The sequence below is a fragment of the Procambarus clarkii genome, chromosome 41, assembly GCF_040958095.1.
Source record: "Procambarus clarkii isolate CNS0578487 chromosome 41, FALCON_Pclarkii_2.0, whole genome shotgun sequence".
NCBI classification, from domain to species: domain Eukaryota; kingdom Metazoa; phylum Arthropoda; class Malacostraca; order Decapoda; family Cambaridae; genus Procambarus; species Procambarus clarkii.
This window is the reverse complement of record NC_091190.1, coordinates 17857811-17878817: the sequence shown is the minus strand read 5'-3', so window position 1 is coordinate 17878817 and position 21007 is coordinate 17857811. Positions and strand designations below refer to the sequence as shown.

Genomic DNA, 21007 nt, shown 5'->3' with positions numbered 1-21007 from the left:
TAATAACCCCCCCCCCCTCCAGAGGTTGACAGACCGTAAACCCAACACAAAACCCCCTTCCAAAGTGGGTTCCTCCCTTTGCAGAGTGGGTTCCTTCCCTTCCAAAGTGGGTTCCTTCTCTTCCAAAGTGGGTTCCTTCCCTTCCAAAGTGGGTTCTTTCCCTTCCAAAGTGGGTTCCTTCCCTTCCAAAGAGGGTTCCTTCCCTTCCAAAGTGGGTTCCTTCCGTTCCAGAGTGGGTTCCTTCCCTTCTAGAGTGGGTTCCTTCCCTTCCAGAGTGGGTTCCTTCCCTTCTAGAGTGGGTTCCTTCCCTTCTAGAGTGGGTTCCTCCCCTTCCAAAGTGGGTTTCTCCCCTTCCAAAGTGGGTTCCTTCCCTTCCAAAGTGGGTTCCTTCCCTTCTAGAGTGGGTTCCTTCCCTTCTAGAGTGGGTTCCTCCCCTTCCAAAGTGGGTTTCTCCCCTTCCAAAGTGGGTTCCTTCCCTTCCAAAGTGGGTTCCATCCCTTCTAGAGTGGGTTCCTTCCCTGCCAGAGTGGGTTCCTCCCCTGCGTCTCACGTCTCAAGACGAATTTACGAATGTTTACATTTTTATTGATTCTTTATGAGAGGTTCTTAAGATGTGTAACAAATACAGTAGATAATCAAAGCAATAAAGTGGAATTGATCAATTTCTTTTCAAAGTTTAAAATTGTTTCTAGCCAAATTTGGTTACGTAATGCTATATATATATATATATATATATATATATATATATATATATATATATATATATATATATATATGTCGTACCTAATAGCCAGAACGCACTTCTATGCCTACTATTCAAGGCCCGATTTGCCTAATAAGCCAAGTTTTCATGAATTAATATATTTTCTCTAATTTTTTTCTTATGAAATGATAAAGCTACCCATTTCATTATGTATGAGGTCAATTTTTTTTTATTGGAGTTAAAAAATAACGTAGATATATGACCGAACCTAACCAACCCTACCTAACCTAACCTAACCTATCTTTATAGGTAAGTTTAGGTTAGGTAGCCGAAAAAGGTAGGTTAGGTTAGGTTAGGTAGGTTAGGTTGTCGAAAAACAATTAATTCATGAAAACTTGGCTTATTAGGCAAATCGGGCCTTGAATAGTAGGCATAGAAGTGCGTTCTGGCTATTAGGTACGACATATATATATATATATATATATATATATATATATATATGACCCAATTTGGTCAGGTTAGGCATTGCCCAATTTGCTTATGTTCGTCTAAGTTTATCTTTCTTCTATTAACTTTGGTTCGGTCTAGCCAAACTTGCTCAGGCTATACCACGTTTAGCCTATATAAGTTAGACCTGATCTAGTCCGGTTTGGTGTAAACTACTTTACTTAAGCTAAGTCAGATTTAGCCTAATTGAATTAGCTTCAACCAATTTAAATAAAAAAATCAACAGAGAGAGAAACTCTGCTTAGTATATATATAATATGTATTTGTGCTCATATATATATATATATATATATATATATATATATATATATATATATATATATATATATATATATATATATATATAATATATATATATATATATATATATATATATATATATATATATATATATATATATATATATATATATTGCTCATATATATTGCAAGGCATTGAGGTTTGCAATTGCTGAAATTCAAGGTAAAGGGAGTCTCAAGGAAGCCGTAATTTGTCTAAGTGTTGCTTTATGCTAAATGTTGTGCCCAATTTCCCTTCCTTATGTCTTAGTCCAATTTTGTACTTAATTTAATGAGGATGGGTTGCAAATTGGACTTGAAAAAGATTATCGGAATTATTTCTCTACCAGGTAATCATTCATACATAATTTATAAGATCATACATTCATACATTATTTACAAAATCACGGCGAGTTAAAGTTACCGTAAATCATCGTAAAAAAAAAAAACTTTGCTTTTAATGCTTACTATTCACGAGGTAAGGTAATTACAAGGAGAAAACGCTAAACTATTGTGGCTATATAGCACTTGGAAAGATTGTCACGATAAGGATTTAGGAGAGAACACGACGAGGAATGTTGCCCAACCACTTAAGACAATCGGGGATTGAACACCGACCTGCAAAAAAAAAAAAAAAAATACGAGATCATCGCCCTACCGTCCAAACCAAATGGTTGATCAACCAACGAAGAATCCTCAACACCAAATTGTGCAATGTTGAGCTCAACATTTATTGAACCATTGAACACCCTAATGAGCATACAGGATACACGATAATATCAAGTCATTTATCTTTTGAGATATATACAAGAGTTGTTACATTCTTGTACAGCCACTAGTACGCGTAGCGTTTCGGGCAAGTCCTTAATCCTATGGTCCCTGGAATACGATCCCCTGCCACGAAGAATCGTTTTTTCATCCAAGTACACATTTTACTGTTGCGTTAAACAGAGGCTACAGTTAAGGAATTGCGCCCAGTAAATCCTCCCCGGCCAGGATACGAACCCATGACATAGCGCTCGCGGAACGCCAGGCGAGTGTCTTACCACTACACCACGGAGACTGTTTAGGTTAGTTATCTAGTTTGTCAGGTATGGAAATGATCATTTCTAACGATTAAATTGGCCGAAGGATATATTTCCTGCACTTGAAGACGAAGTAATTCACCGCCATTAGCAGCCATTAATGTCATCAATTATTCCTTGGATTCAGAGAGCTCAACGCTGTCTGGTGATGCCTCGAAATAGAGAAAAAATTAAAGGACTTAAAAGAGAGAGAGAGAGAGAGAGAGAGAGAGAGAGAGAGAGAGAGAGAGAGAGAGAGAGAGAGAGAGAGAGAGAGAGAGAGAGAGAGAGAGAGAGAGAGAGAGAAAGAATTATCACGGGGAAAGCGTCAAGCCATTACGACTATATAGCACTGGGAAGGGGTTAGGATAAGGATTTGGGATGGGAAGGAGGGAAGGAATGGTACCCAACCAATAGGACGGTCGGGGATTGAGTGAGTGAGAGAGAGAGAGAGAGAGAGAGAGAGAGAGAGAGAGAGAGAGAGAGAGAGAGAGAGAGAGAGAGAGAGAGAGAGAGAGAGAGAGACAGAGACAGAGACAGAGAGAGAAAGAGACAGACAGACAGACAGACAGACAGACAGACAGACAGACAGACAGACAGTATGTGGCTGACAGGAAAATATCCGAACGACATTTCAAGTCCAAAATAAAGAAGTCTTTCAAGATGACCGGATCAACGTATGTGCGACCAGCACTAGAGTCTGCAGCAGCGGGTGTAATTTATCTCCTAGTTTAAGCATAACAACCAAATTTAACAGCCCAGAAGTTTTTAACCAAGTTTTTGCTGAAACATAAAAGGACTTCGCTAAGAGCACAAGTTTAGGGAACTAAACCTCACAACTCTACCTGAGAGAAGAAAAGAGAAATTATCATTATTATAAATATCATTATTATAAATGATCATTACATATCTGACATTATACATAGTCACATTAACTAGTTGGTAACCTCCACCCGTCACAACGTCACTAAACTGATGTACTAAATTGTCCGAGCCTAACCTAACCGCGGACCCACAAGTAGAAAACGGGACATCACGTCAATTTTGCAGTCAGGGCTTCACTCAGTTAGGGCTTCACTTAGTCAGGCCTTCATTCAGCCAGATCTTCACTCAGCCAGGGGCTTCACTCAGCCAGGGTTTCACTTAGCCAGGGGCTTCACTCAGCCAGGGCTTCACTCAGCCAGGGCTTCACTCAGGGCTTCACTCAGCCAGGGGCTTCACTCAGCTAGGGCTTCACTCAGCCAGGGCTTCACTCAGCCAGGGCTTCACTCAGCCAGGGCTTCACTCAGGGCTTCACTCAGCCAGGGCTTGATTCAGCCAGGGCTTCACTCAGGGCTTCACTCAGCCAGGGCTTCACTCATGGCTTCACTCAGCCAGGGCTTCACTCATGGCTTCACTCAGCCAGGGCTTCACTCAGCCAGGGCTTCACTCAGCCAGGGCTTCACTCAGCCAGGGCTTCACTCATGGCTTCACTCAGCCAGGGGCTTCACTCAGCCAGGGCTTGATTCAGCCAGGGCTTCACTCAGGGCTTCACTCAGCCAGGGCTTCACTCATGGCTTCACTCAGCCAGGGCTTCACTCATGGCTTCACTCAGCCAGGGCTTCACTCAGCCAGGGCTTCACTCAGCCAGGGCTTCACTCAGCCAGGGCTTCACTCATGGCTTCACTCAGCCAGGGGCTTCACTCAGTCAGGGCTTCACTCAGCCAAGGGCTTCACTCAGTCAGGGCTTCACTCAGCCAAGGGCTTCACTCAGCCAAGGGCTTCACTCTAGCGTGCAATCATTCCCAGACACCGGTATTAAATTAACGCACTCATATACCTTCCTGAGTATCAGTTTCGAGTGCATTTACCTGTGGGTAACAGCACTCGTGTGAGGGGGTGCCAAACTGGTCATTTCCTGCACGGATGGCTTAACGACGGGGTATTTTGCTCTCTTCAGAACATATATTCAAATTTCCGCTCATTTCCTACTCTCAAAGTATAGAAATTTCCTTTCATTTGAAATAATTTCTTAGTTCCTCCGGTGGTAAACCTTGTATCATGAACATCTCCACGTGAGAACGTATATTATACTCTCAAAGCTGTTTCAGACCACGAGTGTGGTCCGCTAACTACTTAACGAACGACTTCCTTCTGATACAAAAATTCGTGTTTCCGTTTTATAGCTTTGAATAAGACTGGCTGCGAACCCTAATTCGTTCTCCTATAGTCTTCGTTACCACTACCGAGGGTTCTGTTTCCTCTATATATGTTTAGTGATAAGTGTGTGTGTGTGTGTGTGTGTGTGTGTGTGTGTGTGTGTGTGTGTGTGTGTGTGTGTGTGTGTGTGTGTTCACCTAGTTCATCTAGTTGTGCTTGCGGGGGTTGAGCTCTGCTCTTTCGGCCCGCCTTTCAACTGTCAATCAACTGTTTCTAACTACTACTACTATTTTTTTTTTTTTACAAAGATATATATGTTGTTTTCATGAACTAATGTACAGTTCTGTATCATGTGCAATGATAGTGAACTGAATATTTGAACAGTTCAGATTATCTTTCAACTATTATTTCAACATGGCGAAAAAAATTGATGGGTGTTATTTTTGTGAATAATATATATATATATATATATATATATATATATATATATATATATATATATATATATATATATATATATATATATATATCAAGAGTATGCCAAATATATCAAGTATATGTTAAATACACTAGATATACTAGAGCAAATAATAAGTCTGCTATCGTGTATGTGCCTCTGGGTGGAGGAGGGATTGTAAGATATCATGGTATCTTAAATAAATACCATAACATCTAATATGATGAATCAGCCAGCATGGTATTCGTGATATCATGTTTATTCGTCATAAAACGACGATTCCCGGTTGTCGTTGACATAATGCATTAAGCGACGACCAAATTGTCGTCTATTCATCTTCTGAGTGTGTGGTTGAGGGCCTCACACCGAGGCACCATTCACCCACACTCTCCAATAGTCTAAGTGGGACTATATAAGTGTGTGGGTGAAGGAAATGTGCTCCTAACCTCTTATAAAGACTCTACTCAAATCCTTTAAACCTTCCTCGCTCTCATATTCCCTTCCCCCATAGCTTGAGCTTCTTAATATAAAGCATGAAGTCTTAGCTTAAACAATAACAAAAAACATATGTAGCTGCGAAAGGCAGCTATGTTAAAACTGGAATTTATATAGGATACAAAGATAAAATTATCATTTGAAGACTCGTATCGGAAAATCTATCCTCTACATACCATGGTCAAAGGCAGCTATGCTAAAACTGGATTTTATATAAGATACAAAGATAAAATTATCATTTGAAGAATCGTATCGGAAAATCTAACCTCTGCATACCATGTCCTTGAGCTGAATGCACCAGAGGCACGTAATAAGCGTGTTGTATATATAAACTTAAGCCAATTTCCTCCCCTAATCTAGTGAGATGTTTCTGTTTAAATACCTCAGTAATGCTGCTCTTCAAATATTAGAGAAAGAGAGAGAGAGAGAATTCTTATACAGCATTAATTTTTTTGTGTCTATGATTTACTCCTATTATCTCCACGTTAACTGCTTGGAATTATACTCGAGTGAAAAGTTTGTTGTGTTTAATAAATTGCACTTGAGAAAATGAAAGACTCGTTTAAGACACAGCTTTGAATAATATATCATCATAGCTGACTAAATTACCCGGATTGCGTTGGTCTTGCCCCAAGGGTTACCAGCCTGCATGACACGGCCAAATTACCTTGAAAATTAGATAATGAGGCTTAAATATTTGCCAAGTTATTCACATTTAATTCATCCTGAAGGATTTCAGAGACGTCACACACACACAGCCGGGCATAAATCCCATAATAAAGAGAGAGAGAGAGAAAGAGAAAGCCTTTTAAGCAAATAAGCCCCGTGAACTTAAATATAAAGCTGCAGGTAAAACAACCAATTTATCCTGCAACACAAACACACATATCCATCTCGGCGAGATTAACAACCAAAGCTAAACAGTCAATTAACTCGAACAAGTCAGATGGATAAACATTGAGAAAATTACACCCATCCAAGGTATAGAGGAGGGCAGCCCAGCTGACTGGTTACACAGCTAACCCACCACACACACACACACACACACACACACACACACACACACACACACACACACACACACACACACACACATACACACACACACACATACACACACACACACACACACACAAATGTAGATATGATATAGCCCAGTAGGCTCAGGAATCTGTACACCAGTTGATTGACAGTTGAGAGGCGGGACCAAAGGGCCAAAGCTCAACCCCCTCAAGCACAAATAGGTGAGTACAAATAGGTGAGCACACACACACACACACACACACACACACGCCACACGTTTGGGTGGATTATGGAGTGTTAATAAAAACCACTGGAAGACCAGGGGCCAGATTCACGAACCAGTTACGGAAGCATTTACGAACCTGTACATCTTTTCTCCATCTTTGGCGGCTTTGTTTACAATTATTAAACAATGAGCTCCGAAGCACCAGGAGGCTCTTTATAAACAATAACAACAGTTGATTGGGAAAGTTTTCCTGCTTGTAAACTGTTTAATAAATATAACAAAAGCCGTCAAAGCGTGAGAAAAGATGTACACGTTCGTAAGTCCTTGCGTAACTGCTTAGTGAATCTGGCTCCAGAGTCACGGAAATACGACACTGAATTCCGACATGTGCGTGGCAAGGTGTCTATAACACCTCAGCCATTGTCGTACTCAATCTGTGCCTCTTTAATCGCTTCAACGAAATTATTATTGAATAAATTCCCATGATCGACCGAGTATTATGTGTTGTTGTTGTTGTTGTTATAGATTCAGCTACTCGGAACAAGTCCCAAGTAGCACGGGCTATGGTGAGCCCGTAGTGGACTTACCTGGCACAGGAGCGGGGCACTAAAAAAAGAGAGGCCGTCGATCTACCGTCCAGAGTGAATTTGACCCCCCCAGGCTCGACTTTCCGTTCCCTGCAACGTGCTCGACTCCCTATATCCTATCCCATTTCCTTCCCTCTGCTCGACCTCCAGCTTACCCCCCCCCTACCCCTACCCCTCCCTCCCTCCGAACATGTCATTAACGTTGTCATTTGGGGGTAATATCCGCTGATTACAGTAGGCAGCTGTTTCAGCGAGCCAATTACCCTCGTTAATTATGTAGTTTTATGTAGTTATCTCATCTGGATCAGCGCTCTAAAAGCTCTGTATATATATATATATATATATATATATATATATATATATATATATATATATATATATATATATATATATATATATATATATATATATATATATATATTGTCTGGTCGTGTTGGTCGAGCGGTTAAGGGATCCTGTACGCCAGCAGAGTGCTCCTGGCAGTATGGGTTCGAGTCATTTCTGAGGTGTGAGTTTTCAGTTGCATATAGTCCTGGGGACCATTCAGGCTTGTTCGCAAAGAGAGGGAGAGAGAGAGAGAGAGAGAGAGAGAGAGAGAGAGAGAGAGAGAGAGAGAGAGAGAGAGAGAGAGAGAGAGAGAGAGAGAGAGAGAGAGAGAGAGAGAGAGCGAGAAAGAGAGCGAGAGAGAGAGAGATTACAAAAACAAAATAAATTTCATTATAAATTAAACTTTTTCTGTGCAATCTCAGTGCATTTGTAACAATATGTAACATCTCGTTTGTCTCGCCCGCCAGGTGTGGTTCCAGAACCGTCGCGCCAAGTGGAGGAAACAAGAGAAGGTCGGCCCGTCGACCCACCCATACGGCGCCTTCCCGCCCTCGACGCCCATGCCGCTGCAGAACCCCGCCCTCCCGCCCACCATCTCCAGCCCCTTCGCCGGCCTCGGCTACCTCAGAAAACCCCATTCCTTCGACTCCCCACCGATATTGCCACCCTCAGCCTCCAGACTCCCGTCATCTTACCTTCAGGCTGCGGCTGCGCAGCTGCTGCCTGGCGCAGGCTACCTGGCCGGCATGTCGGGGCTGCGCGAACTGCACCAGTACCGCGCAGGTCTCATGGCGCCCCACCACTACCCACCATCCTTCACGCACCTCCTGGCGGGGCTCTCTTCCCGCCCCAAACTGCCGGAGGCGGATTACGCGGCTCTTCTGGCTTCGGTTCCAGCATTGCAGCCGCCATTGGTAGCCCCGCCGGCCCCCGTCACGCCCCCAGAGCCCCCCAGAGTCGGGGCTTCTTCCAGGGGGCGCTCTTCTCCCCCGGCGGTTACCTCAGGAGGCGTCGATCAAGACCGTCGAGCGTCGTCCATCGCCGAGCTGCGCCTGCGAGCGCGGGAACACGAACTGCGCCTGGAGATGCAGCGCAAACACGGCGATGTTGTGACCTGAGCGCAGCGGCGCACCACCACGCTTCCCGCCCGCACGTTGGGCCAAGGAAGACCTGCGCGCATTACGCTCTGAATCGGTGATTATGGAAGCAGTGAACTGGTGGTGATTGCGGTGACTAGCGAAGCAGTAGTCACCAGAGACAGTGAATATACTGTGCAGTAGTGAGTCACTGGAAGCTGTGTACAGGACCTGGCAACAGTGAGTGCTGTAGAAGGTAGTGAGGTAGCGGGCTGCCACGGTGGCACCAGCTGCAGTGCCACCAGCCACGGTGCCACCAGCTGCAGTGCCACCAGCCACGGTGGCCACCAGCTGCAGTGCCACCAGCCACGGTGCCACCAGCTGCAGTGCCACCAGCCACGGTGGCCACCAGCTGCAGTGCCACCAGCCACGGTGCCACCAGCTGCAGTGCCACCAGCCACGGTGCCACCAGCTGCAGTGCCACCAGCCACGGTGGCCACCAGCTGCAGTGCCACCAGCCACGGTGCCACCAGCTGCAGTGCTGTAACAGTTGAGGTGAGTGGAGGCCTGAAGGATGACCTAACCTAACCACTGTGACCCAGGGAGATGAGGCAGGGTCACGTTAGCCCCACCTCGGAGAGTTTCCAAGATTAGCGAACTAATCCTTCGGCCGAGAAGTCACCATATCCAGCTTCAGCTCTGTTAATCCAACGGAAACAGGAGGGAACGAAGAACATAAAATGCTGAGGACAAAATACGACTGAGTTACCTCCTGTTTCCGTTGGATTAACAGAACTGAAGCTGGATATGGTGACTTCACAGCCGAGGGATTGGCTCACCAACCTTGGAAACTATTTGAGGTGGGGCTAAGATGACCCTGCCTCACCTCCTTGGGGTCACAGTGGTTAGGTTAGGTCACTTTTCAGGCCTCCAGTCACCTCACTTCAACTGCTACAGTGCCTCAAGCCGTAGTGACTTCCCACGACAGTGCCACCAGCTGTGGTGACCTCCAAAGACAGTGCCACCAGCCGCAATAAAACAGGAACCCGCTACTCTAATGGTCGTTACGCTCTAGCAACCAGCCACTTAAGGTGCTTCTTGTGAATCCCAAGTATTGCAGTATTTAAGTTTTAACATTTATACCTGTGTTGCAAGGGACTAATCCGTCCAATGAACTGTGCTAACTTTTACTAACTTAGTGAATGTACCTATGTGAGTACCTCATCCTTAGATTAAGTGTTACTAAATCTGAGTAATTTTTGGCTTTGACATGACTTAGGCAGCAAGTAGGAGAGCTGAGAGTCCCAAGGGGCATCCCAAGGCTCATTCCTCTCTCTCTATACTACTTATGTGGTCCCATTTCAATACAGTTTTACTATATGAAATTGTGTTTCATTCATTCCAGTGTTACATCAAGACTATATTCATCATATTGAATTTCGCCAAATGGGCAAGATGAATAATTCTAACATTAATCTCCCTATATGACATTCTTCTAAACTTTTAGAAGTTAAATAACACAATATAACATTTTTTTTTGTTCCTGGCTACTGTTATTTTTTTGGTGGCTAATGCCTCCAAAGTTCCAAAGTATAGAAATTTGCTGTTATTTCTCTCAAAATTTGCCCTGACTTCTTTAAGTCAGGGCAAAGAAGAAAGACTTTACCTAAGAAAGCTTAGGTAAGAAGACTAGATGGTACCTTAATTTTGTGTTTTGTTTAGTAACAAACTTAGGTATACGGAGCAATGTGCTGCTATCCTACGCTATATAAAAGATTACAAAGTGTAAGATAACAAAAAACTGGCTATAATTTTCATCTAATGTTCCCATCTCAGGTACCTTAAAGGCAGCCGTCTTATAAAACAATGTGTCACAGCTCAGGATAAAGGAGTCAGCAACCTGTCCTCTTAAAAAGAACGTCGCTTTTGGCCGTTTGCCAGTATGGCCGAATTTGGACGTAATTTGAAAATAAAAAAAATTGAAAATAAATTTGGGATTTTTTTTTTCAACAACGGTAAGTTAAGGGTCCTCTGATAGGTTAGGTGGGCAGGAAATTCTCATAAAGTTTCAAAACGTTATGAAAAACGTTAATTTAAAGTGTCCTCTCATAACCTCTGCGCGTACGCCGGACGACTCAAATAGAAAACGGAACAGAACGTCACTTTTGTGAGTCGATTTCATTTCAAATTACGTCCAAATTTGGCCACAGTGCGCATACGAGCCAAAAGTGACGTTATTTTTAAGAGGACGGGTTGCAGCAGCTGCCAAGTACCTTAATCGAGACGTCTTCCCTAAGAAGCTGTCTAGACAAAGTTTGAGGATGTGGAAAACAACCATTTGCTATGATTTAGAGGCGTAAGCAATCGCAACACTAATCTGGAACACACACACACACACGCAAAGTTACATTGTATAATCACAAATTCCATTCGCCTGGGTTCTATAGGAGGCTCGAACCGTGGTCTCCTCATGTGTCTATCTGCCGAAGCTCTATCGACCGAGCTATTGAGTAGTATTAATAAGGAAAAGTTAGGTGAATGGAATGGTTATTTCTACTGAAGTGTGGATGACAATTTTATGATCACAAATAACATATTACTGGCTCTAAAGTATACATATTACATTAAAAAAATATATATAAATGTTCCTAAACATAAATGACCAGGTCTGGTCGAGGACCGGGCCGCGGGGACGCTAAGCCCCGAAATCATCATCGCAAGGCAGTTTGTTCATTCGATATACATCCTTTAAATAGTTGCAGAATCAAGCTAAGTATTTAATTAGAACTGGGACAACTTGAACTGGACGGTAGAGCGACGGTCTCGTTTCCTACAGGTCGGCGTTCAATTCCCGACCGTCCAAGTGCTTAGGCACCATTCCTTTCCCGCGTCCCATCCCAAATCCTTATTCTCATATTCCTCCCAAGTGCTATATAGACGTAATAGCTTAATGTTCTCTTGATGATTACATTATCTATGGGTGAATTTCTTCTAAAAGATACACCTAGTTAACACAATTATTGCTACGAGTTTCACTAAGTGAAAAGTCAGGTTAGATGGTGACATTCTAAACCACACGAAACGCTAAGTACCCACTACGGTCGAGGACCGGGCCACGGGGACACTAAAGCCCCGAAATCATCTCAAGATAACCCTCAAGATATACGTATTTAATAAGATCTGTGGTATACAGGCGAGTTATTAATCTTACAATTAGTTAATAATTCAGAGTTTCTTGGGTGCAAAAGCGTTCAGAGCTAAGATTGTCACCTCTTGACCCAAACCAACGTGACAATCCCGTTCGGGCTGACTCGACGGCAGGTCCTACCTACCTTGAGGCTACCTTGAGGTGCTTCCGGGGCTTAGTGTCCCCGCGGCCCGGTCGTCGACCAGGCCTCCTGGTTGCTGGACTGATCAACCAGGCTGTTAGACGCGGCTCAGTTAAGTTAGGCTCAGGTCAGTTAAGGTCAAATAAACAATGCATATAGGCAGTTAAGACTGGCAAATATAACTGACTCCAGAGCCGCAGGACAGTCTATTATGACACTGGGGGATGAAATTTAGACACTCGACCATCATATCTGAAAATAATGGAAGTGACGACGTTTCGGGCCATCCTGGAGAGAGATTTGATAATGGGTTTTTAACATGGACCGAAACGTTGTCAATTTTCTCCCCTTTTTTTTACGTTTTTGTTTTCCAGATATGTGGATTATGTGTCTAATTAACACCTATTTGTACTCACCTATTTGTGCTTGCGGGGGTTGAGCTCTGGCTCTTTGGTCCCGCCTCTCAACTGTCAATCAACTGGTGCACAGGTTCCTGAGCCTACTGGGCTCTATCATATCTACACTTGAAACTGTGTATGGAGTCAGCCTCCACCACATCACTTCCTAATGCATTCCATTTGTCAACCACTCTGACACTAAAAAAGTTCTTTCTAATATCTCTGTGGCTCATTTGGGCACTCAGTTTCCACCTGTGTCCCTTAGTGCGTGTGCCCCTTGTGTTAAACAGCCTGTCTTTATCAACCCTGTCAATTCCCTTGAGGATCTTGAATGTGGTGATCATGTCCCCCCTATCTCTTCTGTCTTCCAACGAAGTGAGCTTTAATTCCCGTAGTCTCTCCTCGTAGCTCATACCTCTCAGCTCGGGTACTGTGTGTGTGTGTGTGTGTGTGTGTGTGTGTGTGTGTGTGTGTGTGTGTGTGTGTGTGTGTGTGTGTGTGTGTGTGTGTGTGTGTGTGTTGCAGTTTCAAGTTCTCAAATTATTCATATTACAGTTTAATTAACACCGATTCAAATTATATTTCAAGTTACGATTATCGAAGCTTATGATAGAACCTCGATCGTAACCACGCGCACTACGATCCCCCTTTGAAGAATAAGACTTAGCCAGTTACGATATCCTTCCCCCCCCCCCTCCTCCACAAGAGGCAAACCTTACGCCTCTTGACTGATGATACAGCAGGCAAATAAACATCATCAAATGAAGCCATCATGTGTCATCCTCCGAGACGATCATCTGATGAGTTGATGACGATACAAGCCACACACACACAAGTTACGACCTAATGGCGTATTCATCATACGCTGATTAAGTTAGTATCGAACGAGGAAGGGAGCGATTTTTGCGTAAATTACGATCACCTAATGAAGCGATCGTAGGAGTGGGTGAAGCCATTCTGATTTACGAGTTTTTTTTAATACGTGTCGTAAATTCGCTCTGAAATACGGGGATTGGGGGGGGGGGGTGAGAGATTATGCTGGGGCGATGCTCTTACGTTTAATAATGAATAACCATGGACAGTTTATTTGTTCAGTTTGAGGGTTTTTGTTTCGTTTTGTTGTTTGTTTTGTTTCTCTACGTTCAATAAATTACGGGATTATACCAAAAAAAAAAAAACTGACATTGCAAAAGTATGTCAGAGGCGACTGTAGAGAGAGAGAGATTATGATCGATGCGACTATAGACGAATTGATCGACGTTTGTGAGCTGATTGATCGACGTTTGAGAGTTTGATCGACGTTGGTAGATGATTGATCGACGTTGGTAGATGATTGATCGACGTTTGAGAGTTTGATCGACGTTGGGAGACGATTGATCGACGTTTGAGAGTTTGATCGACGTTGGGAGATGATTGATCGACGTTTGAGAGTTTGATCGACGTTGGGAGACGATTGATCGACGTTTGAGAGTTTGATCGACGTTGGTAGATGATTGATCGACGTTGGTAGATGATTGATCGACGTTGGTAGATGATTGATCGACGTTGGTAGATGATTGATCGACGTTGTGAGAGAGTGGAAGAAGGGTAGAAGGGAATCATCAGGGGGAAAGCACCAAGCCATTACGTGTATATAGCACTTGGAAGGAATCAGGATAAGGAGTTGGAATGAGACGGAGGGGAGAAAGGAATGGTGCCCAACCACTTGGACGCTCGGGGATTGAACGCCGACCCGCAAGAGGCGAGACCGTCGTCACTCTACCGTCCACCCCAAATGAGGGGAATCGAAGGGGGTAGTTTGGGGACGGGTATTGAGAGGAATTGAGGGATATTAGGTATATATATATATATATATCTGTCAGGTGGCAGAGTAACCATAGCCCGTGCGGAGGCTCACCATAGCCTGTGCTACTTGCCCCGCTCCTGTGCCAGGTAAGTCCACTACGGGCTCACCATAGCCTGTGCTACTTGCCCCGCTCCTGTGCCAGGTAAGTCCACTACGGGCTCACCATAGCCTGTGCTACTTGGAACTTTTTGTTCCCAGTAGCTGAATCTAAAACAACATGGCAGAGTAAAGAAGAACAGTTACAGCCCCGCTCCTGTGCCAGGTAAGTCCACTACGGGCTCACCATAGCCTGTGCTACTTGGAACTTTTTGTTCCCAGTAGCTGAGTCTAAAACAACAACAAGAGGGAGGAGGAAGAAGGAAAGTTGGCATATAATTAACAACAAAATAAACTGGAGGAGCCTATTGACAAGCACCATTAAGCTAGACGTCTTAAAGAACCATAAAGTCTTGCACTCTGACGGAAATAAATTCCTGAGGCACGACAGTCAGAGCCCCCGAGTATGGAGCTCCAGTTTCATGCTGGTGGAGGAGGGGAGGCTGAGGAGGGGGGCGTTGGAAAGGTGAGGGAAGGGGAAAATGAGGGAGAGGGGGGATATGGCTGACTCTGTCTCCTTAAAACAATGAGCTCATCATATCTTACCATCTACCAAATGCACTCAAATGCCTCTGTCAGATTGACTCGATTCAAACCTCTCGATTCACTTTCATTTTCACCCCCCCCCCACACACATTTTACCTTATAGTCCCCTCCCCCCCCCCTCTACCCCCACTCCATAATTTCCATAAATTTCCCTTCGAATTTCCATGTGATTTCCCTGCTTACCAGATCTATGATCAAGCCATCTCTACCAGGTATACCCGCAGCAAAGATTTTTGTATACAATAATAATCATAATAATAATAATAATAATAATAATAATAATAATAATAATAATAATACATAAAGAAACAACATTAACGTGATGAATCATTAAGAAAATCAGTAGAAACCTTAAGTAGGATTCGAAGCTGTGCCCTGGAGACTCCCAAGCTTCGCCAATCCCAGTGCACAGGGTCGAATCCTTCCTTATGGCGTCAACTAATCTTCTCACGAATACTAATCCAAAAATTATGTTCTGTGGGTGGCAAAATTAAACTCATTAACACGTCAATAATTAGTTAAATGAGATTTCGCCAAGATTTGGTTGCAGCGATGACGAATGAGGTTATCTTATCTTGAGGTTATCTTGAGATGATTTCGGGGCTTTAGTGTCCCCGCGGCCCGGTCCTCGACCAGGCCTCCACCCCCAGGAAGCAGCCCGTGACAGCTGACTAACACCCAGGTACCTATTTTACTGCTAGGTAACAGGGGTATAGGGTGAAAGAAACTCTGTCCATTGTTTCTCGCCGGCGCCCGGGATCGAACCCGGGAACACAGGATTATAAGTCCAGTGTGCTGTCCGCTCGGCCGACCGGCTTCCTAGTCACGAGGGTGACAAAAGGATACGTTAGCGAAATGCCGCCTTATTTCGACTGCGTTATTAAAGAACTCGTTGGTTCACGTTAAGTGAAAATGGTTTTCTTTTTGAGGGCTCTCATAGGCAAGGTGGAGGCTCGTTATTACTGTGAGAGGGTAGAGGGGGGAAGGGAGGGAGTAGGAGGAAAAGGAAAGGTGAGGGATGGATAAGAAGGGGAGAGGTAGAGGAGGAAGGAGGGGAAGCAGGGAGAGAGAGAGATAGAGAGATGGGAGGGAAAGAGAGGAAGAGAGGAAGAGAGGAAGAGAGAGAGAGAGACTGTATTAGTACTTGCTGTGTGAAAAAAAGGCAGTATCCAAGCACGTGTTATTGAAGATCTTTAAGGGGTTAATTGGCCCTAGTTTTATAGAATCAGGAACTCAATAAATTCCTGGTATACTGAACATTCCTCTAACATAACACAAGAATTTTAAGGAAAGGGCACAAGACCTATTGATCCATATCTAGGCAGATCCAATTGTATCCAACTAAATGAATTCTGTCGACTTTTAGAACTTTATACCAAGAGGTATCCACAGGGCGCACAACCAGTAGCTGTATCTTAGATCACTCCAGACTCAAACCGGACAGTTGCTCAATGAGTTAAGGCCCCACGGAGCAAGGTCTCTCTCTCTCTCTCTCTCTCTCTCTCTCTCTCTCTCTCTCTCTCTCTCTCTCTCTCTCTCTCTCTCTCTCTCTCTCTCTCTCTCTCTCTCTCTCCTGTTTTTGCTGACAGCTGCGGAGTCTGAAACCCGGTGTAAACATTTACGTAGGAGTAAAACCAATGATAAATAAAGTCTGCGTTATGGATCTCTCTCTCTCTCTCTCTCTCTCTCTCTCTCTCTAGGCAGATAGATGGCGGAGGTTAGTGAGCACTGTCGGTGGGTGTGGGGAAGGGAGTCAGACCTCGGAAGATTGTTGTTGTTATAGGTTCAGCTACTCGCAACATGTTTCAAGTACCACGGGCTATGGTGAGCCCGTAGTGGACTTACCTGGCACAGGAGCGGGGCAAGTAGCACGGGCTATGGTGAGCCCGTAGTGGACTTACCTGGCACAGGAGCGGGGCAAGTAGCACGGGCTATGGTGAACCCGTAGGGACTTACCTGGCACAGGGGGCAAGTAGCACGGGCTATGGTGAGCCCGTAGTGGACTTACCTGGCACAGGAGCGGGGCAAGTAGCACGGGCTATGGTGAGCCCGTAGTGGACTTACCTGGCACAGGAGCGGTGCTCGTTCTGACCTCGGAAGGAAATTTACCTCGTTACATTACAGGAGTCAGAACTACAGGAGACTGGGAGAGAAGAATAACCCACGATTGTGTCAGTATAGAGGCAGAACTACATCCCCCCAAAAAACAGGAAAACACGCCCCCCTCCCAAAAAAATACCTGACCAAAAGCGTATATCGAAACACAACGCATCCCAACACCTGTCCGGGTTAGCGTTACATCGCCTGGCGAAGGGTGACTTGTGTTTGAAGAGCCAACCCACCAATGGCGGCGGGTCGTAAACACGACCGAGAGCACATAAATATTATTAATACCTCTCACCACCCTCTAATTATTCGACCACTGTCATTGTTCTATTCGCCGTTCCTACTCCGTTTTCTATTTGTTTTGCCATTTGCATACCTAATTTCCCTCTTAGATCTCTGTGTGTAATTTGGCGGTAAGCAATGGCGGCGTGGCGCGCCCATTAGCGACGAGGCTGGGGCTAGATTCACGAAGAAGTTACGTAAACACTTACGAACCTGTACATCTTTTCTCAATCTTTGGCGGCTTTGTTTACAATTATTAAACAGTTAATGAGCTCCGAAGCACCAGGAGGCTGTTTATAACAATAACAACAGTTGAATGGGAAGTTCACGAAGAAGTTACGTAAACACTTACGAACCTGAACATCTTTTCTCAATCTTTGGCGGCTTTGTTTACAATTTTTAAACAGTTAATGAGCTCCGAAGCACCAGGAGGCTGTTTATAACAATAACAACAGTTGAATGGGAAGTTTCCATGCTTGTAAACTGTTTAATAAATGTAACCAAAGCCGTCAAAGATTGAGGAAAGATGTACACGTTCGTAAGTACTTGCGTAAGTACTTTCGTGAATCTGGCCCCTGGCTTGCGTGGTGATGGATGAGCGAGAACACGGTCTTGCTATCAGTTAAGGCCGGGCCGAGCTCTAATCAATTGGCAAGATTTGAAAATGAGCTTCTGGGCACTCAAGATGGATTGAGCCCCTCCTTCCCCCCCTCCTCCCTCCCCCCCCCCGGCCCCCTCCCGCCCCTGCCCCTCCCCCCCCTTCTCCAACTCCTTGTGAGTAATTTTCACAGCGAGAGGCATGGGTATTTCCCCGGCAATCTTACGGCTGGAAGAAATAGTATTGAGAGCGCCTTACCTTCGGGGCTCAACGTCCCCGGCTGCCCGGTTCTTAACCAAGCCCCTCCCCACCGCCCGATGTGGAATCGATTGAATGTGTTTCAAAATTCAAGGTCCCGGATGCCATTCTTATGATTCTAATAACATTGTGTGTCTTAGCACAAGTTACGATTCTGCATTTATGTTATGACTTTGCTGTACAGCTTTGCCCAACTGTGCTGACATGTTATAAAATAAAAATTATAGCAATAATATATTGAGAGTAGGTCACAATAACGGGGACTAACATCTAATCTAACCCACTCATCAGAAAATAAAATTAATGGCGACAATTCGGCTCTTTTTTTTTTTTTCTGGCCTACACGACTTGGTAATGGTCAACGACGGACCAAAATGACGTTGATGATTTCGATGAGATGATGATATGATTTCGGGGCTTAGAGTCCCAGCGGCCCGGTCCTCGATCTTGCCTCCTTTTTGTTACCCTCCTTCCCCCATGACGACCGGGCCGCGGGGACGTTAAGCCCCGGAAACACCTCAAGGTAACCTCAAGGTAGGTATGAAACAGCCCGTAGCAGCTGTCTAACTCCGAGGTGTTGGTGGAGGTGTTCCCAGAGGTGCTACTGCTAGATGAACAGACGCATCAGGGTGAAAGAAACTTTGCTCATTTGTTTCCGCCTCCACTAGGGCTCGAACCCGGGCCCTTAGGACTACGAATCCCGAGCGTCGTCCACTCAGCTGTCAGACCCCCCCCATTTAAGAAATCTAAAAGGGGGGATTGGGTGAAAATTCTGGTCCAGCTTCAGTGGACGCCTCAGGAAATCCTCGTCTGTTCAGTAGAACTCCAGGTTGCAATCTTTTTGACAATGTCGGGGCCTAGTTGACTAGGCCCCGATTTATATATTATATATATATATATATATATATATATATATATATATATATATATATATATATATATATATATATATATAAAACTACGGATCCCGGATATATATATATATATATATATATATATATATATATATATATATATATATATATATATATATATATATAATTTTTTGTGTAAAAATGGACCCTAGATCGCCTGCCACCTAGACCCCCGAAGTAGACTCCCCTGAAAGAGACTCACCTGAGCCCCTGAAAGAGACTCACCTGAGCCCCCGAAGTATACTCACCTCAGCCCCTGAAGTAGACTCACCTGAGCCCCTGAAAGAGACTCACCTGAGCCCCCGAAGTATACTCACCTCAGCCCCCGAAGTAGTCTCACCTGGCTGGACAGAGGAACGCGCCTTATCATTATTAAATCGTTACTTTAGCAACGAGTCGCTCACGAAGCTTTCACACCCAGGCCCGGCCGCGATGACCGAGCTATTGTCCCGCTATCACAAATTCACCTCACATAATTTGATATCGAATTTTTACCCTCCACTTAATTATGGATTCCTGAGTCAGCAACTTGGGTAAATCGAATTAGGCTACCGGCGTACCGCTGGGGCTACTGCTGCTGCTACCACTATACCCCCCCTATGCCCAGCGGTGCGGTGGGTATATATATATATATATATATATAGCTTGCCCGGGTACACCAACGCTGGAAGCAAGGGCATGACACACACCTCTCTCTCCTTTTTGTTCCTGAACACACCGCTCATTCTCATCCCTTTGTGTGTATTTTACCTCAATAAACTTATTTCAATTTCAATTTCAAATTTCACCGCTCATTCCGTACCATCACCACCATTACGCATTTGGCGAGGGACAAATGTGCTCTCAGAAAACACTGATTAATCGCTTGCTTAAGATACGTAATAATCGCCGGACGGTGAGTGTTCTCAGAAGAGCAAAGCGGTGCACGTGTGTTCAAGCCCAGTGTAGTTCCTTGATGGACCTGAAAGCCGTTAATGATTGAGGAATAATGGGATGGCAGCGGGTAAAAGAGAGAGAGAGAGAGAGAGAGAGAGAGAGAGAGAGAGAGAGAGAGAGAGAGAGAGAGAGAGAGAGAGAGCTTGAAGTCCATCGCCACTGCTACCATCTCCTGGTCTAAGGGGCTCCCTTGTATCATCAGCCTCGTCATCATCGCTACCCTTCCCAATCTTACCCACGCACATAACCCCATACAATTTTTGTTAAAAACAACACACGCTAACCTTATTATTTCCCCGCCCCCGAAAGAAAGCGGGGCATCTCTCAGGGGCATGACCGCGGCGCTGATTACAGGGCGTGAGTGAACAAATACCCCCCATTGTACCGCAAAATAGGTTCCAACACACGGCCCGAGAAGCCACTCAAAAAGGTTCAGGCCGCTATGAACAGTCCGTCCACCAGGCGTGAAATCTCTGTGGCAAATTGAAGGTGATGCTTTTCAGGGGTCCTTTGTGGTGGGGATGGGCGTGGAGCTGATCACAGGTTCTTGTGTATGTTGACGGAGAGGAGGGCAGGGCATGACCGTGTTCTTGTGTATGTTGACGGAGAGGAGGGCAGGGCATGACCGTGTTCTTGTGTATGTTGACGGAGAGGAGGGCAGGGCATGACCGTGTTCTTGGTCAGTTTGGGGTGGAGGGAAGGCTGATGTAGGGAGGGAAGTGTGTTGATGGAGAGGAGAAGCTGGATGACCATGGTCCTGAAGAGGTGCTGTAGGTACCCAGTGAGGCGGTCGACTTGGTGTAGGGAGGTAGAAGC

General features: G+C 44.7%; 1 protein-coding gene across 1 annotated transcript in view; it reads left to right on the top strand.

The window, feature by feature from the left end:
* The window catches only part of LOC123747893 (homeobox protein aristaless-like), a 22757-nt gene extending 12490 nt beyond the window's left edge, over positions 1-10267 (top strand). Inside the window, exon 2 of the mRNA XM_069339155.1 lies at positions 8274-10267. Within this exon, the coding sequence (XP_069195256.1) occupies positions 8274-8924 (651 nt within the window). The 3' untranslated portion in view covers positions 8925-10267. The remainder of the gene's footprint in view (positions 1-8273) is intronic.
* Positions 10268-21007: the final 10740 nt, after the last annotated feature.